This window comes from Homarus americanus, unplaced genomic scaffold, assembly GCF_018991925.1.
Source record: "Homarus americanus isolate GMGI-L3 unplaced genomic scaffold, GMGI_Hamer_2.0 scaffold14467, whole genome shotgun sequence".
NCBI classification, from domain to species: Eukaryota; Metazoa; Arthropoda; class Malacostraca; order Decapoda; family Nephropidae; genus Homarus; species Homarus americanus.
Window position 1 is genome coordinate 6,762,966 of NW_024733734.1, and position 26,692 is coordinate 6,789,657.

The 26,692-nt window shown below is 36.1% G+C and overlaps 2 protein-coding genes across 6 annotated transcripts in view; one reads left to right on the forward strand and one right to left on the reverse strand.

The window, feature by feature from the left end:
- Positions 1 to 14,395, forward strand: part of LOC121869957 (protein phosphatase 1 regulatory subunit 7-like) — a 32,374-nt gene extending 17,979 nt beyond the window's left edge. For all 3 annotated transcript variants that reach the window (XM_042371568.1, XM_042371567.1, XM_042371569.1), the window contains exons 2-9: positions 2,361 to 2,499; positions 5,032 to 5,087; positions 5,579 to 5,775; positions 8,416 to 8,578; positions 9,245 to 9,361; positions 9,872 to 10,063; positions 12,303 to 12,472; positions 13,359 to 14,395. In XM_042371568.1, coding sequence (XP_042227502.1) covers positions 2,406 to 2,499; positions 5,032 to 5,087; positions 5,579 to 5,775; positions 8,416 to 8,578; positions 9,245 to 9,361; positions 9,872 to 10,063; positions 12,303 to 12,472; positions 13,359 to 13,362 — 993 coding nt within the window. In that variant the 5' untranslated portion in view covers positions 2,361 to 2,405 and the 3' untranslated portion in view covers positions 13,363 to 14,395. The remainder of the gene's footprint in view (positions 1 to 2,360; positions 2,500 to 5,031; positions 5,088 to 5,578; positions 5,776 to 8,415; positions 8,579 to 9,244; positions 9,362 to 9,871; positions 10,064 to 12,302; positions 12,473 to 13,358) is intronic.
- A 5,589-nt stretch (positions 14,396 to 19,984) lies between these two features.
- LOC121869961 (carbohydrate sulfotransferase 15-like) overlaps positions 19,985 to 26,692 on the reverse strand; it is a 37,640-nt gene continuing 30,932 nt past the window's right edge. For 2 of the 3 annotated variants that reach the window (XM_042371571.1, XM_042371573.1), the window contains 2 exons: positions 23,468 to 23,661; positions 19,985 to 22,733 (listed from right to left, as the gene is read on the reverse strand). In XM_042371571.1, the coding sequence (XP_042227505.1) occupies positions 22,710 to 22,733; positions 23,468 to 23,661 (218 nt within the window). In that variant the 3' untranslated portion in view covers positions 19,985 to 22,709. The remainder of the gene's footprint in view (positions 22,734 to 23,467; positions 23,662 to 26,692) is intronic. The other variant, XM_042371572.1, reaches the window with a different exon arrangement.

Below are 26,692 nucleotides of genomic sequence, written 5' to 3' on the forward strand. Positions count from 1 at the left end.
AGGTCATAGTAAATTTTGCCTCCATGATTGTGTTTGGTGAATGTTTACTTCAGCTGTGCCATACATATATTTTAAGTTTTATTAGATGCTTAGTGAATACATTTTTGTATTTTTTTTGCCATACCATAAATAATTTCATAAATTTAAACAATGAAGGCTTACCTCCTCCCTCTCTTCTACAAAGCCATTTATATACCCTAGACTATCAGATACATAGGCTTCTCACAGGATGGGGGATATGGGGCTATGAATCTTTAATGAAGTTCTCGGAACACTTCAGCCACTGTTGAAAATAGCTACATTAATGTCAGCTTGGTTAAACATGAAAGATAAAACGTTAAGTTGGTTCTCGTTGTAGTACGTGTTATGGTGGTGGATTAAGCAGCTCTCTTTTCCGGCATGCCTACATCCCGATCAAAAACGCGGGAACCAATCACTGTTTGACACGTATCTTTTAAGTAATTTATTAGATTAAGGTGTATTCATATATATCAGTGTTACTTCTTATAATTAATAGTTATTAAACCATGGTAATCTATTATTAGTTTTTTATATAAAATATTTTCCCCAAATTAAAGTAATTGACGAGAAATACAGTAGTTAACTAGTCTTAAACCCAGTGAAATATCTGTTGGTACCTACGCTCATCAGACTACTAATTATTGTGAAAAATCCATGACCTACCCTTGACAACAAGCCTATTACATATAGAATTCACACACAAGCCCATCATCTGAATATCCGAAGGTGCTTTAGGAATCTGGGGGGCAAGTCATTAAGAGGTTTATTTACAATTTATAATTATTATTATGCGAAATTAACAAAATCATTTCCACATTTGTTTAATGCTTATAAATTTGGTATGGAATAAGAAAATGATAATGTAAACCTACAAAATTTATTTTAAAATATTAGTACTGTACAGAGAGTCGTGGTCTTGTCAACAATGTGAGTTAAGGCAGGCTATTGCACTCAGCTAAAGTGATATCTCCGTTAGCTGGAACAATTGGTGCACAGCACTTCCGGGAATGAGAGATTTCCTGGTAACAAGATGATTCCTCAAAGCTGGATAAAATCCCTCATCCCCGGAATTTTCCGGGTAACGTAAAAATGTTTTCAGACATTCCAGAAATTGCCCATTACGTCATCTCTCAAACCCGGAAAAATATCCCTCATCCCCTGAATTTTCCGGGTAACGGAAAAATTTTCTCGGAAATTCCAGAAATTGCCCATTACATATCATCTCTCAAACCCAGAAAAAATCCCTCATCCCCAGAATTTTCCAGGTAACAGAAAAATTTTCTCAGGATTTACAGAAAATGCACTTGATTTTCATTTCTCAAACCTGGGGAAAAAAAAAACCTATCCCCGGAATTTTCCGGGTATCAGGAAAATTTTCTCTGAATTTTTCGGAAAATGTACCCCTCGGAAACTCTTTCCCAAAGCCGGAATTTTTTGGAAAATCCGTCTTTGGGAATGATTTTCCAAGAAAATTTCAATTCCGGCAATCGGAGACTTCCGGGTTTGAGGGATTCCGGGTAACGGAGATATTAATGTATTTAGCTACAGTAGCATGCACTATAAACTAACCTAATCTAATAAGGAAAAATCAATGATCCCTTAATTAGTTTATTGATACCAATTATGAATTTAGATTTGTTTTCCTTGCATATCACCTGAAATCTAATCTATGCATCAAAAGAAACATGAGTAGGTTGGCTTATGTTATGAGAACACACACTTATCCCTCAATTACCATAATTTTTTCTCACAAATTTCTGCAGCAGATGTGGTTTGTTACTAAATTTCTCTTAAACAACATGGGACAATACAGTTAATATATTATGTGGCTGAAAACTTTACCTGAATTCTTGATGTCATTGACTGTTGTCTAGGGGTTTTAGATAACCGAAGAACTTTTTGTAGTAGGGTTTACTCTGAAACCTTGCCACCTGGGATTTTCATGCACTTGCAAACTACTGTGGATGGTGGTTATTAATTGTGAGTTGACACGAGATAACTGAGGGTGGAATTGGTTAAGAAAATGTATGTATTGTCGTCCTTGAGGGCTGATCTATCATAATACTGTATATACATCTGAGTTTTCTATCACTTTGTACATCTCAGCATTACATAGCAGCATCGGTAATAATGAAGACCACTTGTGCGCCTTAATTAGCTACCTGTATGACATTTCACCACGGAACATAAAGTCTTACCTCATGCAATTGATGAAAAATGTACGAGCAATTTATGTTCTATGGTAAAATGTCATACAGTGGGTAGTTAAGGCACACACTTGTCTTAACTACATTATTACTATTATTACTTGTCCATTAAAATAAAAATTTTGTATGCAGCAAGGGTTCACAGGTGACTGCAGAAAGTCACCAAAAGAAGAGAAGATGTCCAAGGATTCCGACGATGTGTCAACCAACAATCAGAGTGAGGAATATGATGAGCCTACAGTTGAATCTGACCCTGAGGAAGAATCAAGAGGTATACTGTATACTTATTTTATAATTTATGTTTAGCTTGGAGTTCCAGTTCCTCATGAAATATATATATATATATAAGGCAGGATCTAGAAATTACTGGTAGGACTTTTGAAAACTTCTGCTTTAAAAAAATGAAAACTACTTATGAGAGATAACATGCTTCAAAGATATACCATACAGGGTGTTTTGGAAATGCATTTCATATTTCTGGGGATGTATTCCTGAGACATACATAGGGATAAATTACTTCCTGACTATTTTGTCAATACCCTATAGTTCTGGAGTTATAACACCTTACAGTTGGGGTTGGAATGTGATAAAGTCTACAGAGTACAAATTAGATATCCAATGTTGCTTGTACAATTTACAGTACCTGGATTTACTATCATATGTAATCTGATATGGATTTGACAGTAAATATTCAAAGTTCTGGCCCTCTTCCTGAATGCAGGCTTCAGCCCATTGCAAAAGTGGCTGTCATACACATTTAAAGATTCCAGGGGGTGTTATGAATGCTTTTGGCAGTCTTGCACTTGGTGCCACAATTCTTCACGAGTTGGGACCTTTGTAGCATACACTTTCCTTTTAACATGACCCCACAGTTAAAAGTCAAGGGGATTTAGATCAGATGACCAAGGTGGCCATGGAACAGGACCATGGTGCCATGCCCTATCCACCTGCCAGGATACCCAGTATTTAGGAATTCCATCATTACTCAAGAAAATGAGCTGGGGTACCATCATGCATGTAACACAGTTAATGACGTATCCTGATGAGCACATCCTCAAGCATCACTGGCAACATGCCCTCAAGAAAATGCGTACAGTACACAGTATGTTTTACCTGTCAGCTGCTGGGGTAGCAGATATGGGCCAATAAGGTGGTGACCAAGAATGTCGGTCCAAACATTGATTGCGAATCATACCTGATGCGATGTACGTGTCACTGCATGTGGATTGTCAGTAGACCCACTCTACTGTTACCAATTAATTTAAATAAGGCTTGATATTTTATATTTTATGTCCATAGACTTATTGGAGTCCTCCCCTACCCAATTTTGTGGTATAACTCTGAAACTGTGGAGTATTGACACTATGGTCATGGAGTCATTTATCCAAAGGTGGGCACACGCAACTTTTTTTTTTGCACCACAACCGTAACTCTGCTGGAATAGTTGCACCGCAACCATTTTCAAGAAGTTTCACCTCAAGCGCAACCGCAACGTGCAACTTTAAAAAAATAAATAAACAAATACTAAAATAATTTTTTGCCTATTTACAAGTAAAACAAAATATAATTGATACAAAAAAGTTAATATTATCAATATTTCATTACAAAATTACAAAAAAAATGCTTCACTGCCACTGACCTCAGTCTCAGTAGACTGGCTGTCAACAGTCTCAGTCAATTCAACTTCCGTGTCCATGTCCTGGTCGGTAGGATCACTGCTGCCGGCCACAGACTCCTTCTCCTTCCTCCTTATCACAAAACGATCCATAATACTAGTAATAACAAGAAACAAAACAACAAGAAACTGATGCCTTTACTGCAGTGCTACTGACTGCCTGACTGGTTATGATATGAATCATTCCTCCCTCCCCTTCCGTCGTTGTAGTTGCCAGATTTCATCTTTCACATTAACTCTAGTTTCTAGATTTTATGTGAAAGATGAAATCTGACAACTACAGCGAGGGAAGGGGAGTGAGGGAGCGACGGAGAGGGGGAAGGGTCTCATCTCGTTTACAGTTCAGAAATATGCTGCCCCACCTGTATCATGTGTATGCTGAATCATTCCGTCAGAAACAGAAATTATCGTAATGCGCGGCTCTAGGGATGCCAGTTTATTTATGTGGTCGTATTCCAATTTTCAATTATTGCCGACAAATTTTGCGCTTGCGCTTGAAAATGCTTGTAAAAGTTGCGCTGCAACTAGTTCCGCAACTCTGGAAAAATGTGCACCGCAACTGCACGTGCAACCAAAAAAGTTGTGGCACAAGTTGCACCGCAACTTTTTGTGGCGCAACTGCCCACCTTTGCATTTATCCTTACCGGTATGCATGTCTCAGGAATACACCCCCAGAATTATGAAACGTATTTCCAAAACACACTGCAGAGGGTATAGTCTCTGCTAAATTGTAATTAGTGGTTACCCTGGTATATATCTCTAACATTTTAAACAAATAATTGTAATGATTGTAATTACGGTAAAACTCGTGAAACATTTTGCTTTTGCTTTCTCAGAGGTATCCTCTTTAAGCAAAAGGTGGCAGAATGGCCACAGAATTTATTTATTTATTTTTATATTTAGATTTGTTGCACATTTACTTACCAACTGTTGATACCCACAATTTATCATTGCTGTTGTGCATTATGAAAAAGTAACATACTGTATGTTCCTTTTTCTTCAATACATAAAATGTTCTACTCTCCCTTGGGATTATGAACACATAATCTTTATAAACTTCTTAGCTTTAACCTGCCACAACAAATAATGAAACAAAACAAAACACATTACAATATCTTATTTCCTCAGCTGACCCAGATGATGGTGAAACAGAGGATCTGGTCATCCTTGACCCAAATGCAGTGGTGAGTTTTTTGCTTGCTGAGCATGATTTGAATATCTTATCAAAATTTATTGAAGGCATTAGTGTGTGCTAGTATGTAGGGGCAAATCACACCTTCCTCCACTACCTTCCTTATAACCCACCCCACAATACCTTATCCCATGGTGACAGTCATTCACCACTGTTGAAGCCAGCATCCAACATCCCAAGGTCAAACATTTGTGTGAGCAGAAATTTTGTGTCGAGTAACAATCCTGTATGGTGGCATTACTGTAAACTTTGTCTTCATTGGTAATTATAAACTAGAGGAGAACTGTGTGAGTAGAACATTTCAAATATAGTGCTTTGGCATATTGTTAAAAGATTATTTAACATTTATAGGTACAGTATGTCAGATGTAAGAGTAGCAAAGGGTGGGAACTGTTTCATATAGCTAAGTGGCAGTTAGGGCATTGTGCAAGGAATTTTACAAATACTAATTGATATAAATCTCATTGTATAATGTCTTTTCAGGAAGTTGATTTGAATCACCGCCGCATTGCCAAGATAGAGAATTTAGAATCATTGACGCGTGTTGAGACGCTGTGTCTGCGATGGAATCTCATAAAAAAAGTTGAAAATCTACACACACTTACCATGCTTAAAGAGTTGGAACTTTATGATAACCAAATAACCGTCATTGAAAAGTTATCTGCACTCGTCAACCTTGAGTAAGTTGATAGTTAAAGTCATTTAGTTCTATAGACCCCGAGAAGACTTGTACTTTCATATTTTTGCTGAGAGTGGCATGATTCAAAAAGCATTACAGTAGTATACAGTGCTTCAAGGACCTAGGTTTTCTTTGTGGTCTGGCATACGATTAGTGGAATTGTGTATATGAGAGAGCTGAAAGAGCCAAAGTACAATACAGATAACAGAGTTACTCACATTGCAGCAATGCAGTCAGAGTTACAGCTTGTGATTTAGGTGACAGTTACACACACTGGTAAACTGAATGAAGCTACTTATTATAATACAGCTGGTATAAATACCCAGTTAAAGCAAGTGATATGGATTACCTTAATAAATATAAACAGTATATATATATATATATATATATATATATATATATATATATATATATATATATATATATATATATATATATATATATATATATATATATATATATATATATATATATATATATATATATATATATATATATATATATATATATATATATATATTATCCTCTGAACAGAAATGACCAAAAGGCCCTGGATTAGTTAACCCTATCATGCTGGGGGGTGTGACCTGAGTTAGGGAATAGTGTTTCTATACTAGATGTTATTGGAGGGATGAAATATGACTAGCAGTCATTCATATAGACTGTGATGCTAGAGTGATGTTCAAGTATACAGTATGTCAATTATGAAGTTGAAGAGTGAAACATGAGAAGTTTGCTGTGTGAGGAAGTTTTAGGAGTACAGAAACCATAAGCAAAACCAGATGGGATGGATAATGATACAACAGATATAGAACATGCTCTGCTGTGTCCTAATCTTGCATACACAGAGTTCAAAATAAAACCTTAGTATCCACAGTGACTCGCAACACACCATAAGAATTCTTTTTTCACACAAAGATGAAACTTCATGAGAAGGGAGCAATAAGAAATCTGATTTTTATAATAAGGATGAATAAACAAAGGGAACATAAATATACAATTAATGAATATAAGAAGTTAAGGATCAATGTTGATACTGAGATTAAGCTTTGTAAACTATAGTTATACTGTATAAGTCAATAATGAGTTAGTTAAGCCACCAGAAGAATATTCACTAACGGATGAGTAGAAGCTATAACCACAGTACAGCTTTTTTTAAATCTTAGCCAAAACCTTTACCCTAATAAAAATAGGTTGATTGGTTGGTTGATGCAAACACTGAAGATGGATTGGATAAGATATCAATTCGAGTGGGTTCATGAGTAGTCGTAATATTTATGGAAGGATTAAGAATGTACTGTATATAGTAATTTAGATTTGTCTGTGATAGTTGATAGAAAGATGTATGTGTGGAGCATTACTGTTTCAGCTACTTCCTGTGACTTTCTTCTCTTCCTTGCTTCATTCTCTTATATCCTTTCTTCTCCTTCTGGAAAGAGTTGTATCCCTTGATCTACTCGAAACAAAGTTGTAAGAGTTGAGTGTACTTATAAAATCTAATACTGCACTGTAACTGTTTAAGGCAGAACTCATACTTTCTCTTTTGATCCTGACTTAAAACACCATTAAGGTACCATATACGAATATGGAAAGAAGGATAATGGATGCTGTAATAACATTGTTTTTATGAGAGATGATCATTCTGCCATTTGTTACAAAGTACTGTACAAGGAGAATACTGTACCAAGAACATCAGTAAATCTAAAGACATAACACTTTCCTTTACAGTAGACAAAGAATGAATGTGAATAATTACTATACTGTACAGTGGTCCCTCGGTTAACGAACACAATCCGTTCCAGCAGGTTGTTCGTTAACCGAAAAATTCGTTAACCGAAACCATTGTTTCAATGGGTTTTTGGGTAATTGGTTCCAGCTCACCGAAAATTGCCTAAATTCAACAAAAATGGTAGAAAAGTTCACTTACTTTGTGGTGTGTATGTAGAACGCTCCTGGATGATGATGATGGGAATTGGAATGGGGGTGGAGGAGAAGGAAGAAGAGAAGGCATTGGGGTGGAAGAGAAGTCACCCCAAGGCACCATTTCACCCATAAAACTTTAGTTCTCTTGGTGTATTTCAAGATTATTTTCTTTAAATCAACACTGCACTGCATTATATATTGTCAATTTGTAAAATATATTTCAAAATGACCAATAATTTGCTTGGAAACACAGAAAAAAAGCGTTTAGTTGAAGAGAGTCTCAAGCAAGATGTTACCTCCAGTGAAAACAGAGAGAGACTAACGCCTGTTTGCTGTGTTAAGAGGCTGGATGCCGCGCATTAAACTAGTCACTTTACCTTCAATTATGTTCAATAATTGTTAAAATGACTAAAAAATTGAATATTAAACTTTTAAAATTATTGAATAGTATAAACTTCTTGATATTTACTAAAATAGTAAGGAATTTAAGCCCTAGAACCGATTAATGTATTGGCGGACTAATACTAAAGCTGGTTGACCGGCCAGTGCAAGCGAAAACATGTTGAGGTCGGTTCGTAAGAAATTCGTTAACCGAATTTTTGTTCGTTAACCAAATTTAAGAATCTTATGGGAGGCAGTTTGTTAACCGAGGGACCACTGTATAAGAGTCCATGTATTCCTAAATTTACAACTGATGTTAATTTTTTCCCCCTCTTAGGGTACTTGACATCTCTTTCAATCGAATTAGAAAAATTGAGAATTTGGAGGGACTAACCAATCTAAAAAAGTTGTTCTTGTGTGCTAACAAGATATCACGAATTGAGAACGTGAACCACCTGAGAAATCTCGAACTTCTTGAACTTGGAGACAACAAAATAAGGGTAAGAGATCTTATGACTGTGCAAGAAATCCCCTTGTACCTGGGTGCATTAGCTTAAGTTTCTTTATATCTTTAAATTCTTAAAAGTTAAAAGATAATTAAGGTGTCCTCTTTATGAAACATTTTTAATTTTATATCAAATAAAATAAGAAGTTGACAATATCTTTGGTCAATTAATTTTAGCTCTGTTTTTAATCTTTGGCTCAGTCTGAACTGAAAGTATGACCATTGAGAAACACCAGAGTTGAGGCCTTTTAGAGGTTGGCTTCCTGCCACTCATGTAGACCAACAGGACTTTGTTGACATGAGTCAGCCACCTGATATAGGCTTTATTGCAATAGATTTCCTGCATTTATACTGGGCTCATTAAAGGCAGAAGTTTCAAAACTCCAAAATTTAAACCAATTTTTTCTTCTTTTAACCATTTGAAACAATCTATGTCTTTGCAAGCTTAAATTATCAGACCACTGAATGTTTCTGGGTCCAGTAAGTCTGGCTAGCCTCCCAGTTCAGTGTCCTTCAGTGCTTACATTATTATTTCTTTTTGGATAGATGTTTATGACAGTATATACTGTACAGTATGTAGTATTTTTAGCTTTATTTTTTATTGGTTATAATTTAGAAATATGATATTCTGTTTATACTGTACGTACACTTCTGCCAACAGATCATTGAAAACCTAGATGGAATGACAAATCTAAATAGCATATTCCTGGGCAAGAACAAAATCATGAAGTTACAAAACTTAGATTCCCTTATCAACCTTGAGATACTTGGTGTGCAGGTGAGTGATGTATGCTCTCTGCTGGCAGTCAGCTGTAACACATTAAACTCATCCTTAACTGTTGAGCTCTGAATTGGCAGGTACTGTACTGTACTGTTCTGTTCTCTTAAAATATGACGCTTGTTATTAATTGTGTACTTTTGTTGTAGCCAAACAGGGCTTACCACCTGTCCAGTTCTTGAAGTCAGTAGCTCAGTCAGACAGTTATAAAAAAGGTATTTTTTTTTTTTTTAGATATCAGATAGACTGAGGAAGTTTGTGTGTTTAATAGAGTTTATCATAATGGATTGTAAGGTTATAAGTGATGAGAACATTATTTTAGAGACACTGTAATTCAACTTTTGATCATTTGTTCTGGAGTTATAGATACAAGATTTGGACATACAGTACAGTACAGGTGTAGCACAACAAGCTTTATCTTGCTTTACTGTGGAAAATGGGAGATCATAAATGGAAATTGTATAATATCAAATTTTGAAATAATTTAATAAATTTTATGTGGGTTTACAGAGCAACCGAATAACTAAGATTGAAGGTCTTGGTCGACTGGTCAATCTGGAGCAACTGTACTGCTCCCATAATGGCACAGAGGTGCTAGAAGGTCTTGACAACAATGTTAAACTTCAGACTTTGGATATGGCTGTGAACAGAATTAAGAAGATTGGTAATATTAGCCATCTTACTGAGCTGGAGGAATTTTGGGTAAGTCTAAAGGCTTTGGCCGTTGTTTTATCTATTAGCAGTACTCCATTTTCATTCACCTTGGAGATTTGATAATTCCCTGAGGGAAAATATTACTAAGGGCAATAAATATTATAGAAGTAGTACTGTAATAACAATAAGATCTCAGTGTTTCATACATTGAGTTTATAATTCAACATATGACTGCAAACCAAAATACAGTATGTTTTATTACAAGCACAAGAAATATGTCTCAGTTTACTGACAAGACTAGAATGAAGAAATCACAAAAAAATTGCTTGTGAAGAAATATAATAAAAGAATTCTTATGTACTGTATACAGTAGAACGTCAATATAACAGGAGATACGTTCCAAGAGAGGTCGCTTTAAACTGAATTCGCACTAAATTTAAGTGTTGTTTCAATGGAATAATTTAGTTTGGTATTTGAGAGAAACGCAAATTACTAAAAAGACTGAGAGTCTACTCAGATGCACCTCAGCCCATCTCCTAGAATAAACAAAACATTGTTTTTTGTAGTATTATGTTAAAACAAACACTCATAAATCAACACGGCTAAAATTTTGGGACGTGAAATGGTTTGTTTACTAGTGATCAGCCGATGGAAAGAGGGGGGGGAGACGAGGTGATAAGTTTGACAGTTGATGCCAAGGTCTAGTGCTTATTTATTTATATAAAAAAAATAATAATAATAAACGATTTATTAATAGAGTTGCAGCCGGTGGCTGAAAATATATAAGCTTACATGTGATTTAGATATATTAATATACATTCAATACATTTACAGGGCTGTACAGTACATGAATCAGGAGCTGTTTATTATTTTAGCAATAGACGGGATGGTGCTGTTCTTATATGTATCAGTGCGTGACTAAGTTTTTTTCTTGTAAAATGTCACTGAACTGACATGTTCTAATTAATTTTATTACAAAGGGCTAAAAAAAATTATCTCTTGTGCAAAATATATGACGTTTTATTCAAATTATTTGCTGTCTTGCAAGGATTCTAGCAATGCAAATTATATTCTAACTTTAGTCTGTGATATTATATAAGATAAAAACTTAAAGCCTATAACCACCCAACCCTGGCTGGAAAGATGGGGGGTGGGGGGTGGAGGCAGGTGACAGTGACACGTTTGACAGTTGGGGGCCGAAGATCTAGTGAAGTATTTATTTGTTTATTTATGTCCTTTAGATTGAGTTTTTGCTTATAAAATGTCACACAAGTGACCTGGGAGAATATAAGTTACATTGCTGGAATTCTTATAAGATAATGATTTATTAGAATATAATCATGCTATTGTTTGCACTAGACAAAAATTTTAGTACAGGTAATCATTTAGTACATTATTTTGAGTACATGTACAGTACAGCTCAGCTTTGCCTTTAGGACAGTATAGCGTGCCCAGAGAAACATTAGGCGCGAATTTTATATTACATGTATGATGCACCAGATTGACTTGCTCAAAATAGGAAAGATTCGCTTTAAATTAAAACATTGTCCTTAATTGTGGGTATCGCTTTAAATTAATAATCTTAAATTGAATCGCTTTAAATCGACGTTCTGCTGTATTCACAACTACTGTACTGTATTCTAATACATATACAGTACATATTTAGATCACTGTACAGTATAGTATATTGTATATGGCATTTAAGGGTGTGACAGCAAGTGATACAGTGCCTACCACATCCTAGAGTTACAGGTTCAATCCTATGCTATCCCCTGTCCACCCAGTTGTATATGAGTACTTAATTTAACAGTTGGGGAAGTGAATGCAGTTGAGTGCAGTGCTGGCTACCTACTTCTTTGTACAATATGCAGTGTGCTCTATCCATACTGTCTGTAGTGGGGCATCAAGGCCAAAGAGAGACTTTTTTCTGTAGTTTTATTATGTAGTGCATTATACTGGAGCTTGGTGAAATAGATCTACTATTCATTTACATACCAAACAAATTACTGTCACCAGAATTGAAGAACCAGTTTTCCTGCCAGTTTCACTTGTATACCTCGCCTCCACTGATAGGTTATTTTTCAATGTTAAAGAACATCTTGTTGATATCCCCCTCAAAAAAAAAGGTTATTATTGCCTTATCACTGTATTTCTCAATGCAGTATATCTGTAGTACTCACCTCATTAACTGTATTTGAAGGTCAAAAATACTTTCCAAATTAATTGTGTTTTTGTAGATCATTTTATTTTGTATTTATTTATTTATTTTTTATTTTTTTTTTTTCAGTTTAATGGCAACCAAATAAGTGACTGGAATGACTTAAAGCAGCTAGAAAATGCAAAGGGATTACAGACAGTGTATCTAGAGGGGAATCCCTTACAACGGGACCCTAACTACCGCCGCAAGATAAAACTGGCACTGCCATCACTTACGCAGATTGATGCTACACTGTGTCGGTGAGTTGACTGAACTGAAACAAATACATTACTTTGGATCATAATCAGACTTTTTTTTATCATTCTTATGTGATCTCCTAAGGTAAGGCTGTATAAATACCTTTATTATTTTAGCTCTTTCCTATTGTTCTCCACATATGTGTACTGTACCATCATTCTTATTATTACTTTGTCTCCTTGTGGTTTTTGTACCCCATGATCCACCCCACATCTGAGTGTGAGAAAAGATAATAGATAGATGTATAATTTTGCACCAAGTTATCTTGAGTGTATCTTAGTGGTATCTAATCTGTACCACTAGTAATTAAAGATAGCAAATAATGATCAGAGTTAATTCTTATCATAAAACCACAAAATGGGGACCATCATGTATCTGTGTTCCCTGTCACCAGTTGCCAAATATGTCACTGGCTGTACTTCATGATAAACCTAGAAATAATTCAGTTGGATCTGCCTTTGTAACCTGAGGGGTGGCCTATGAAGAGATTTTTTGCCATTCCTGTCATCTGTCAACCAGTTGTAGAAGTGTCTGGTAACTAAAATATTAGTGAACCCAACAGTTAGCTCTGGTCATTGTGATTGGTTTCATGACATGTCACACCATTGTAACCATTCTGAATAAAATAGGAAGGTTGAGCAGGCATACCTCTTTTACAATAGGGTTTTAGTCAGAGCAGGTGAGTGATATATCTAGTGTTTTGTGAGTTGGATAGGATAGAGAGCTCATGGTACAACAGACACTGCTGATGACTTGATAGTAAAAGAATTAAATTACTCTTTTGAAAGGCTTGATGTACCTCAAATCATTATATTTTATGATGGAAGTATATTTAGGGTATACAAGGGTTCCTTGCTAGATCTATTTACTGATTTTTAAACTTTACAGGTAAACTGCTAAGTCAGAGAACTGGTATCCGGAGATCTTCCTTCAGTCGCAAAAACTGCCAAATTTTTCATGATCTTTACAGTCTATAAGTGTTAGTCATGTGTTGCACTTTGTGTTCTGCAGCTATGCTCTATGCTATCGTGTTTTATAGACAAAGTGTTCGCCAGTTTTGTAGTATTTGTCAGTGATAACGTTGATACAGCTTCACTAAAAGAAATTTACACATTTTTGTAGTCATTGTGAGTGATATTGTTGATACTGCTTCACAAAAAAAAATTAATAATTAAATAAAAATACATTTTTCACCAAATTTTGTAGTCCTTGTCAGTGATATTGTTAACTTAGCTTTACTGAATTTGTGTGTCTTGGTAAGATTAAGCTTGTGACTTTCTTATTGTTATAAAATTATAAATTAATTTTGCTTGAGAATTTATTATCAGATAATTGTTATTATACCAATCATATCTTTAGTAATTGTTGAAAGTCTTATTTTGATGAGCCAGTCATTTTTATGATTACATCCCGATCTAGGTTGTGCACTTAACTACTGGCGAGTGTTGTTTTGTTTATCAAATTACCTACACAGTATATGTAAATACTACTATTACTAAGATAATTTACCTTATGCTGTCTCTTCTTTTGTAATTCATTTAGATATAGCATCAGTTTGAAAAAAATGGATCTCAGACAGGCTAATTACTGTACGTTATGAAGGTCAAATTATTCAGCTGATTATGAAGAGTAGAAGCTAACCCTTGATTTTTTACTGTATGGTGTATGCAAATAGTTACGACACATTGCTGGCTGATTTAACAAGTCATGCATATAGGATGCTATTTTTCATAGTCGTAAATTGTCCATTGTGTAGTTTTATGATAAAAAAAAATTCAGGATTCACTTTTGAACGCATTATTAATAATTAATTCTGCAGCTATGGTCCAATAAGAAACATTTTGTACAATGGTTACTGATGAAGAGGGAGGCATTCTCTGTGCATATAATAGAACCTTAGGGAATACACACAATAACTTATTGAATGGTGATATCTTTTCATATCCTTATAAGATACATCAGACACTTCTCTGTAAGGTAAGAGAACTTTTTTTTTTCAGCCTGTGTATATGGCATCTTGTGTACTGCCGGTAAGGCAGTGGGCTCGTAACATTCGTCTTGCTCGTGTTTCCCACCGTTTCTGTGTGGATGTCGGGAACTCTAGAATAGCCCGCTACAGTAGTTCCTTCTTTCCTCACACAGCCAAACTGTGAAATGCTTTGCCTTCTTCTGTGTTTCCATCTTCTTAAAATCTGTCTCACTTCAAAAACTGGTTTTCCAGCATTATTATTATTATTATTGTTATTATTATTATTATTATTATTATTATTATTATTGTTGTTATTATTATTATTATTATTATTATTATTATTATTATTATTATTATTGTTGTTATTGTTATTGTTATTATTATTATTAATATTATTATTGAAGCCCTACCATAATGACAGGAACCAAAGCCTGGTGGTTAAAGACCAATTCTTGTACTGTACTATTCGTTCATCTGCAAGTCTATAGGAGGGTTTTCCTAAATTTCAATAGCATGTTGACTTCCAAATTATTTTTTTAGATGTTTTTCATCATTTTAAAATTCTTTTAGTTTATTAATTTTTTTTCTAAACTCACAATTTAGATTTCAAGCCAATCATAAACCGTATAAGTGTTGATGTTTGAAATTTTGTCATGAAATTGCCAAATATTTATGAAAACAGTACTGTCTCAGTAGACCATCACCTTGAACACCAGTACCTTGCAGTTGACAGCAGAAAAATTAAGGATGAAGAACAAATTTTAAATCTTAAATATTACTTCTCTTTTCCACCTCCCAGGAATCTTGGAAAGGAACAACATGCTTAAAATATATCCATAGGGAAAACTCCTATGTATTTTGTCATCAATGTTTGTAGAATTTAAAGTCTTTATTTATAATAAAATCCAAACTTTTAAAGTACAAAAAACCCACCAATACCTTATTAAATACACGTTTGATAAAGAATTTACATTTTGGTTTGGATTACAGGTACAGAATTTATATGCCACAATTATGGCCACTTTGATGTTTAAAAGCACAGTACCTGTATTAGAGTGCTATTCAGTGGATGCATACCATACATCATTTTCATTGATTGTCTAGTTTTAGTACAGTATACAGTAGTCTGCATTTACGCGGTCAATTGAACCCGTGGAGGTCCGCGTAAAACGAGAAACTCGTAAACGAAATAACAGAACATAGGTATGGGATTAATTGAAATAGAGACTGGGCCGACCCCCAAACTCCACTTTTTCCGACACAATACGTATATTGTAGTAAAAAGAACATCTTAATATTTATGATGGTATGCATATACAATTAATAATTAAGAGAAATATCAATAATATTAGGTTTTTAACACTTACGTTAGTAGAAAAGCTGGGTCGGCACACGTGGATGGCGGCTGGTTCCGAGGCAGAGGGCAGATTAGTTGCCCTCCGGTGAATCACTTTCACTACTCGCAGAGGTTTGCAGGGCCTCCCAGACAAACCCCTCAAAGTCCATATCCTCACTGTCACTATCACTGACTTGGGCTGGCTGTGGTTGTTGTGGGTTGCAGGCGAGGAAGTCCTCAATACTACGTTGACAACTAGCATTGATGTTGTCGAGATAGATCTGGATATACGACTCCATAACTTTCAACAGAAGGTTATTAGACGCTTCATACCGATGCTTGTCTGGGTTGTTGTCAAGGACGAGCTTAATTTTCTCCTCCAACTCGATGATTTCCTTCACATTATCATGGCTGGTCCAGGTAATTCAAGGTTTTTCTCGGGTGGTGGGGGTCCAGCGGAAGCCATTGTGAGGGGAATAGCGGGCACAAGAGAGAACTGTATACGCGGACTGAGAACAATGAGACAGGCCCGGTTAGGTCAGTGACTTTTACCCTTTGGTGGTAGGGCACGTCATGTTACATTAGACCAATCACAGCTAGCGGCGGAGGGAATGCGTGGCCCAATCACAGTCCGATACTTCATATGACGTCAGCGATAACGTAAGAGTGGCCTAATGCGCACCACTCACCGCACCACTAACTGCATATGGTCAAGAATGGACTGCGCGAGTAAAAAATGGCGTGAGGGTCTGGACCTCTCCAGCCGCTCGCCGCATAAATATTGAAATTTACCGCGTAATTAAAACATTTCATTCTGGCAAGGCACCGCGTAAATGACCAAATGCATAAACAAAAACCATGTAAATCCAGACTATACTGTATATTCTTTTGGTCAATATTCATAGTACCAAATTGCAATTTACTTACTGTAAATGAAATTAAATAGATAAGAGTTACAGAAAATATATTTTTGTAGTTCCTCTGAAGAGACCAGTTATTTCAAGAATTGCATGAGTTTGAACGTGGAGTGGAGGAGAGCTAGGGAGTAGACGTGGAAAATGGCCATAAAATAATGATGATGATCATTATCATCATAATATGCTTGTCAGTGTTTCGAATATATTAAGTTGGCTTTTCATTAGATCAGAGTAATTTAGGTACAGGTATTTTCAAATTTGTATGTAGTTTTTAAAATGACTCCTGTTCCATTATGTGCATACTGTATTGTAGACCGTTATACAATGGGGTTAAGGACATCGAAAAGCCACCGTGAGGTGATCGATCATATACTGTAATGATACAGTACAGGTTCACAATCCCTTATCCGAAACCCCTGGGGCCAGATGTGTTTCGGAATTCAGAATTTTTTGGATTTCAGAACGGTAGTACGGCACATAAGGTACTGTATATTATGGTAACACCCTAGTGGGGTGTGTGGCAGCACCCCGTAAGCAAACACATTAATATTTCTGTAACGAACCTTCTGAATATTCACACTCGCCTTCAATGTTCAGTTCATGGTATATTCTAGCTTGTTTCATGACCAGCAAACCAGTCAGTGGCATACGTTCACTTCTTCGTTGTTGAATCCACTCAATCAGCACACTGTCAAGATCTTCATTTTTTGCCCTATGCAATGTTTTCCTATTTTTCATTAGTTTATGGTCATCACTGTCAGTGTAAAACTTCAACAACTTGTCTTTCTGTTTCTTTAAGTCATATATGGTGGTAGTTCCTACACCATATTCTTAGTAAGTCGCTGCACGGGCACACCACAATCAAGCTTCTGAAATAACTCCACTTTCTGTGCTGTTGATAATGAGAGATACTTCTTTTTTTCTTCTCACTGTTACCCATAGGGGTATCTGAAGCTCTTTTTGACATTTTCATAGTGAAATTAAACTCAAAATCACAAAAAATATCAGAGAGCAGCAGACACACGTGTGACTGGTAGCAGCGTTGAGACAACTGATGTCTCACACCTGCGTGGGTCAAGCTTCGGCCGCGTTGGGTCATGTATGGCGTCACTCTGGGTATGTCATGTACACGAGTGATGCTCCACGAAAAAACTTGGTTTTCAGAGCTTTTCGGATTTTGGAATTGCGGATAAGGGGTTGTAGACCTGTATTGTATTAATAACTTATATGAGGAAAAATAGTTTCTGTTCTTGAGACCCTGAAGAGCCAGAGTTAGCACTCGGAGCTCTTATTTTTAAACTCATAATTTCAGGTAGACATACAGTACATAATTTTCTTCTTCTTTTATACAGAATGTACCCAAAAAATTAATAATTATTATAAGGACAAAAACATAAAGGGAATACTGTAAACATTTCTTACGTGCATGGCAGTTATTACAGAGCGTGGTAAGGGGGAACGGAGTGGGGTTTTTCAGTCATTTTCCGCCTCGTGTCCCGTGTGTAGTGAACGATTACTGAATGTCAATGCAATATTTTTTTCATTTATTTATTTGTAATATTTTTCTTTATTCCTTACATTTACTGGTACAGTACAGTACTGTATATATTATTTTATGTACAAAGAGCTTCTTCCACATGCAAACCATCATCTAGGTGATGTGACACAATTCAGCTGCTCAGCCAGACTCACTAGGGGTGGGCTGAGAAACCCAAGTTAGCTGCATGGGAGGCTGTCTGTGTTACGCCATTCCAAGATTGCGTCCTCATATCTTGAGATATTGCGAGTTATTGCACATCACTTTTTCATAGCACTGACAATACAGGAAAAGCATTCAGGTAGTCATTGGGTAACAGCCATCGTAAATAAGATCTTAGCCATCCCATAGCTGTATTTGGTGTTAATTTCTTAACATTGTAAAATTGATCAATCATATATCAATCAATTGTATAACAGACAATACCTATACTTGAGTATACAGTTGTGGCCAAAATTACCTTGACACTTAGTAATATCTAGCATCTACTTGTGGATCAAAAACAGTATGTGACTGATTTGTAGATTACAAACACTGTTTTTCATTATAGATTATATCAGGATTCAACATTCCTTCTAACATATGACAACCAGGAGGTTTGCTGCTTCATGGCCAAGTATGTACTGTAGTGCAATATGACATTTTTGCTAATAGAATTTTCATGGATATGAGACTGGGCTATTTGCATACTTGCACTGACATTGCAGGGATAGGCATCTTTACATCATTTCTCAACACTGTAGATGAAAACTGGTACTTCACGGGGCTTGCAGATTTTAACCTGGAGAAAATTGCAAGGCCTAGTTGGTCTTCCTAGTGATATTACTGATGAAGGATTCAATGATGTGTCTGTTGCTGATGAAGATGAACAGAAGGAGCACCAAATGGAGCTACCTTTGTAAGAAGCCACACAGCTGGTGCAGACTTTCTGAAGAGATAAAGGACAAGAATGAAGGTGAAGAACACAAGACCAAGGAAGCAGCATCTTGTGTGTTCCACAGTCAACCCAAAGTATCTTGTGGGAACCTTACATTAGCTCTGACATATAACAGTGTATCTCTAACCCACAATTTATAATGGCATCCCCATTCTTAAGCAAGGTATAGGAGCTCTACCTGAATTTTATGCACATTTTAAGAACAGTAAGCCTACAGATTTTTCTTGAACTCACCAGAAATCTTCACCAGAGGAATTGGGCACTTATTGAAAGTAAGTGTAATGCTATTAACAGGGTTGTAGTGTTAATATATTTCAATGTAGTAGTGTACATAGTATCTATCATTCTTTCTTCTTTGGGTGCTTTATTTTTGTGCGAGAGAGTGCATTTAAAAGATTCCAGTAACCTAATTACTGTATTTCTACAAGTTCTTGGCAAATTGGATGTGCATCTCACGAATTCATGCTGCATAAATTTTTAGGAATCTAGTTTATTTATGCCTAACTTACAAGCAGGGAACCCTAGGATTTATAGCGCAGTATGTTTCACTTAGCATGAATTATTCTTCAAAATTTTAGCTTACCAAATGGACATTTATTAAGTTGAAATGGTTGAATTATGAATGGCAAAGTTATAACAGTAAAACACTCATTGGCTCCAAATTTAGTTTTCCTGAAGCTTTACATTAATGAACAAAATGTGAAATTTCCTCCTGGTATACAGGCCTGATGTCAGGTGTCACAGATAAAAAGAACTTCCTCAATTTGATGATTCAGGGTACAGTATTTGTAAACAAAATGGGTTTTAAAAGCCAGAGAGGATATGGTTATATTTTATTATTAATATTAGATATAATCAAGTTCTGATTTTAAGATGACATGAATAGGTAATTTAAGTAATCGAACAAAAGGATGAGATAAATGGCACTGAATACTTGAAATTTAATCTTATTGATAGAGAAATTGGTCATGAATGTTTTCTATTAAAAATAAATAAAATTTGTAATATTTAAAGTTCAAAATTTTCCATATTCAGTATATTGTACTGTACTGTACTGTACTAACTGATCTCATAATATTGATTTAAAATCATTATGATAAGATATTGTCTTTACTATGGAACTGTGTATCAGTGCTATCAAAAGTCAGCAATTACCTTCATATAATACACAAAGGGTAAAGTTGTAGCCAAATTTCTCTTTACACTTAGCAATATCTTCTACAATAAAATTCCATTTTTATGAAATGGCTTGGAACACAATTAATTCAGTTTAAAAGGCCTTTCATTAAAGCTGGTGCTGGGTAGTGCAGCCTTAAAATTATAATGAAATACACAAAATTATGAATAACCTTGCAAAGTAAACACGTAGTTTAGTGTTTTTCCTTTATTAACAAATATCTTCTTTTACCTGTATACAATTGTGTAATTACCCTACAGTACTGTACTGGCACTGAAATTTCCCCATTATCCAGAATCTTTGACCTCCAGAAATTTCCATTACCCATAAAAAATTTATTAATCACTTCACAGTCACCAAAACAGAGCAAAATCTGAATGATGGTGTTTTCCTCTCACCAATAACGGCAAATATCACAGCAATCGCAAGGTTACGCAAAGATAAATAACGCTGGTTACACGAGCGAGGGCAGGTGTGTTATGCGATCACTTGTAGTTAAGGGGATTACAATTTTAACACTTACCTACAAGAGACCAGATATTGCTAGAAAGTGTTCAAGAGAATTTTGAATGCAACTGTACATCTACTCAAGTTTTATTAAAATTATCATGCTACTGTAGCAGATATATGATTATTGTTACAATTTCCTAAAGAAACAAACATCTTTTGTTAGTTTATGACATACAGGTATTTTATTTAGTTATAAACAGCCTCTTAGAGGCTAGATGATAATTTTTATAAAAAAAATCAATAACACTAATACGTAATATTATCATTGAAATTGTCATTTACTTTCTTTTACATAATATTAATGTCAAATATTTAAATTTTAAATACATGATATTTATGTAATCATAGCAGAAATCCTTAAGTAGGAGGATTATTCTAAGTACAGTAAATCATTGTGCAGTAATTAAGTTTTCCCTGTACATTACTTGGGTTACATTTTAAGTTCATGATAATATTATTAATGTATTTCTAATTGTCCAAGAAAGCACCATAACTAATTTTCTTTATTTTTGCTTTCTCAAATTTAAAGAATTTAAACTTAAATAAAAACAAACTAATGTATGTATTTACTGCCAGTGAAAATTTTCAGTTTCATTAAATTTATAAAAATATGTTGCAAATTCATTTAAGGTACAATACTTCAGAATACAGTACATGTAAATGCTTTTTTCTCTTATATTTTAAGTCAATAAATACAAATTGTGGATAAAATTAATGTTCTGAAGATTGTAAAGATCAAATATTGCTTTCCTGATGGGTTTGATAAGCTTCAATTTATAGTTGTTAAAAAATTACAGGACTGTATGATATTCTGTATATGAGGCATTGATTAATGCAAGGGCAAACTCACCACCTGAGCAAAAATGCGATTTTTGTACCATTCATTCCTGAAAGTTTCATTCTACTATGACAGAAGATGGTATGACGAGTTCACCTTTGGTTTACTGGCAAAATCCCACTGAATCGTAAGGTGTAAAACTCCCAGCGTCTCTGTGCTGCCTATACGTAGTAATTTCAGTGTTTGGTGAGAGTAAAGTTGAACTTGTCAGTGGCCCAGCGACCAATCACAACCCGCCTTAATCCCTGAGCTAATCAGCATGTTGAGAAGGAGCGTGCCGACTAATGAGAAGCCTGCTACGTTCTACTTTTGGCATCCCGGAGGAGGAAGGTGTATCTCATGATCAGATAGACTACTAGATATCTACCCTAACCCCCCTTCTACCAAGTTCTTTAGCAGAACATAATCATCATCTAGAGTGAGTGTTACCATTATTTATTTATTTTTTACTTTATTACAATATAAATTTATTGTTTTGTGTACAGAACTTTATTATTTCATTATTTTCATGAATGTAAATTTCACACCATTTCATTATTTGACATTATTGTGCACCAAAATCATACATCACACTTCATTTATTACAAGGATCATATTCTGCATTAAATCGCCTTTAAAATGAAACCTCATTGAACACAATTTATGAATTTTTGGAGGTTCTATGACATTTTGAATATGTGCAAACTTTAAACCTCATTTTATCAAGACTTGGTTTTGGCTCGTTCGCCCTTGCATTAATCAATGCCTCATGACATCCTCATCTTTACTTTTTTTTTACTTTTATCCTCTTCACCACTGATCGGCTCATTAGTCATTGGTACAGTCCTTCCATTAAAGAGACAGACACAGTACTTCACACATTCTTAATCTTGAGCCTCCTTGTTGGCAGGCAGTCTTCATGCATGACTTCTCATTTGAAGTCTTAGAGGTATGGACCCTTCATTCTAGTTTACTGTGGCTCCTTCATTCTGCCAAGTGTTACCACTGCATTCTAGCCAAGAGGTGTGGATATTATACGCTAGTCAGGATGTTGTTCTTCATTCTAAAAATTAAAGGGCAAATATAAATAACTCGCACGACTAAAAATTAACCATATCTACATAATTAGTATTAGGAAACATCTTATAAATTTTGACCAATATGTAGCATATACAGTGTAGCTGCCTATAGTGCATACGGTAGTCACTTCTAAATTTTATTAACTCTTTCTTGTGTGACTGGAACATCTCTCTATGACAGGCTATGCAGGTACAATATGTTTCATAGCTATGGTAAAGACTAGCTGATAGACTAGTCATGACATAGTTAGTGAAAGAGGAGGAAGCATGTTGTGTGCTTTTTATTAATGAGGCATGCAAGCAGCTTGAGACATTCCTACATCTTCTGTTACAATATATTATTTATATATTGCCAGTGATGTATCCTCAGCACCTATGAGGGGATAGTGAAGAGAAAACTCTCAGAGACACTATGTCAATGAATATCTTACAGAGATGCTAAATAGAGGATATCAAAAATTAAGATATTTTTTTTTGGGGGGGGGGGGGCAAGAAAGAAGAGTTAATTGAAAGATGGAAAGAATGTTGAAAACTGTGGATACAACAGTAGTAGCAACCTTCTCATGCAAACTAATATATAGTATAGATAGATACAGTACAAGAGTAATGACTGGTGATGATACAGACTATGACAGTTGTAAAGTAAGGAAAGTGATATCATCTATGACATGCATAAAATATGTGTAAAGTACACAGTAACAGGTTGTTATAGCCATACCCTTGAATAAATATCTTGCCAGGTAAATCTCGAGTCCTGTAAAAGACAAGCCAAATCCCTATTGTATGGTTCATAAAATTCTCGAAGAATGTTTGCTGTGGATTCAAACATCTTTCCAATATCTGGTTTGTTTCTGTTCTTATTGCGAACTGGAGCCATATTCACCCTCTTCTCTTCTTCTTCAGTTAAGTTCCCTGTAAAAGTTTAAAAAGTTGGAACAATAAATTATATGCATGGCATTGACTGTTCCTGGAGGTACTACCTGGGAAAAATGAAAGCAAAAAGCATAAACCTTTATGCTGTTGTCTACTCTTTGTTGAGATGAAAACCCAAGTACGAAGGGCCTGTTTAATCCAGAGCCTTGACATGGCAAGGGATAAAATCTGTGACAACCTTCAAGTGAGGGGGATCAGCTTAGTCCCCAGGGCCTGACTTGGGTGATTTGTAAAGCAACCCCCAGATAAGAAGGGTTAACTTAGACTTTAATATGAGTGACCAAAAGTACAAACCAGACAACTATAATGGCTGATATTCATAAGTGCACATAATACTGTATGTCTCCCAGATTTCAGTAATTTATACAATGAATCAGGAAATAAAACTGTGGAACAAAACCAAATAAAACACTTATTAAATGGAGACTCATTACTGATACAGCTTATACCTGATAATTGCGATAATCAAGAAGTTTTATACAGTAATTGTAATTACAGTACAGTACAGTCAGTAAAACAGTATATAGACCCCATGGTCCGGTAGAATCGAAAATGAGCAACACTGTAACTTCAGGTGTGTTGATGTACCAGATAGGCTGGTACAGTTGCGGAAATGTGTTCCTACATCCCCTGTGGTAACCCATGTCCCCAAACAGCCAACCTATATGACCTATAGCAAACCTATCCATCAATCACTTCTGTCATTACATGACCAATACCCATTTATTCATGAATAGTGATGCGACTACTGCAACATTGCCGTTTGGGAACACGGGTTACCACAGGGGGTGTAGAAACATATTTCCGCAACTGTACCTCTGACTAGATAATTCTTCCTTGTACAATGTTCTGTGATAAAATTTTATCAAATAATACCACAAATAATATTTTGAATGACATTAAGCATTCATGTGCAATGTAGTACCTTTGTGATTAATAAATATCAATGTACAGTACAGTATTTAGGCAACACAATAGGAGGAGTGTTGTAAAACCCAAGATGAGTTGCCATTTCATAAATTTTATGTATGGGAGAAAATCATTAGAAAGTAAATGGGGTTGGCTATAATCGATTATGAATATATGGTACAGTATTTTCTCGATTTAACGAACTAATTCGAGGCACCCCTTTCCATTAAATCGAAATTTCTGCTAAATCGATCTTTTCGTTATGTTCACTCAATTTAGCAAACTATTTCACTAAATTGAGCATGATTCCATTAAATTCTACGCCAAAAGCAGCACGTGGGGTTTGCTTACGCCCGCTCGGTCTGTGTCCTACCGCCACCTCATGTGTTGTTCACTGCTATCTCTCGGTCAACTAACTACTGGGCTTTCCCATCATGCCGAAAGTCTCTCATAAGTTTCAGAAAGGAAGTGGTGTGGGGGAGAAAATGAAAAGAGCATGGCTAACAATTGGACAAATGTTAGAAATGATAGAATAAATTGAAAAGGGAATGTCTGTGGTTACTCTTAAGGCCGAGTACAACATCGACAAAACAGAAGGGTACCAGTTGAAAGGCAATAGGCAACAACTGAAGAACTACAGGCTGCGGTAAGAGGCAAGTGCCAGTGCCAAGAACAAGGCAATGGAAAAAAGTCTTTGAAAAAATCAATCCATCAAGACTTAGACAAAGCAGTCTACAGCTGGTACAAACAGCAGAGGGCTCAAAGGCTGCCTGTGCTAGGCCCAGAGATGCGGTCTGCTGGACAGAGGTTTGCAGAGAAGCTGAAAATAGAAAATCTCCAGGCTAGTGGTGGTTGAGTGGTACGGTTTTGTGGCCGGCACAACATTAATGACTGTAAGATTATCGGCGAACACTACAGTGTTCATGTGGCCAGTGTTGCTCCCTTAAAGGAAGAGATGAGAGTTTTGAGGAGAGAAAATATTCTTCAAGATTTTCAAATCTACAATGGCGATGAGACGTTTTTTGTGGAAGGTCTTGCCAAGCAACAAATGGGCAGCGAGGGCAGAGGCAAGTGTCCTTGGGCACAAGATGAGCAAGAATCGTGTGTTACTCTCGTCTGTGAAAATGTTGATGGCACCCACCGTCTCAAGCCCAAGGTTGTGGGCAACACTAAAAGGCCAATGGGATTATACCCATTTATAAACCAAGCAGTGGTTTGATACCTGCTTCGTCCCAGCTGCCTGGTCCTTTCAAGTGCAGGAAAAGGGAGTAAATAAAATTATCATGATGTGAAGGCCTTTTACTCCTCGATAATGCTCCTGTACAACCTTCCTCAGATGTCTTGTGCTCCATCAATGGGAAAATAAGAGCTGAAGTACTTGCCTTCAAACACAAGATCTTTAATCCAGCCATTGGACTAGGGTGTCATCAACTCCTTCAAAAGACACTACTGTCGGCTCATGCTTAACGACATTCTTGTTGTTGAGCTTCCCTCCTGTTGAAGATGAGCCTGATATAAGAGGAGAGAGAGGTCTGAAGGCCTACAAGAACTACAACCAGTATGATGTTGTCCATAACATCAAGAAAGGCTAGGATATGATCAGTGTGGGAACCCTTGTCCATTGCTATAATGCCTTGTTTGGTGCCAACTGGTTTGAGGTGCAAGGTGAGGGGGCAGATTTTGAGGGGTTCAGTGTTGAAGACTGCAGAAATGTAATCTGCAGTGCTGGGGGGGGAGGTTAAGGAGGTGTAGGAGATCGAGGAGTGGCTGGAGGTTGATGATGGAAACCTGGGGTACACATCCAGTCAGATGATGAGATAGCTGCTGAAGTTTCCTTGCCCCCAGCCCCTCGAGGCACTACTTGACTTCCTCATCACCTCAAAACTCAAAGATCTCCAACCTTTTTATTACCTTCTGAGGGAGATGAGGACTAGTGTTGTTAGAAAACAAGAAGCCTTGTGTGTTCCAGTTCAGACGAAGATACACGACTTCTTTAAGGCTCCTGGCCTCAGAAGACCAAGAACCGGCAGCCATTCATCTCTCAATGTTCCGCTACCCTCAACATCTGGACTGTCAACTCCGTCAGCTACTACGTCAGCGA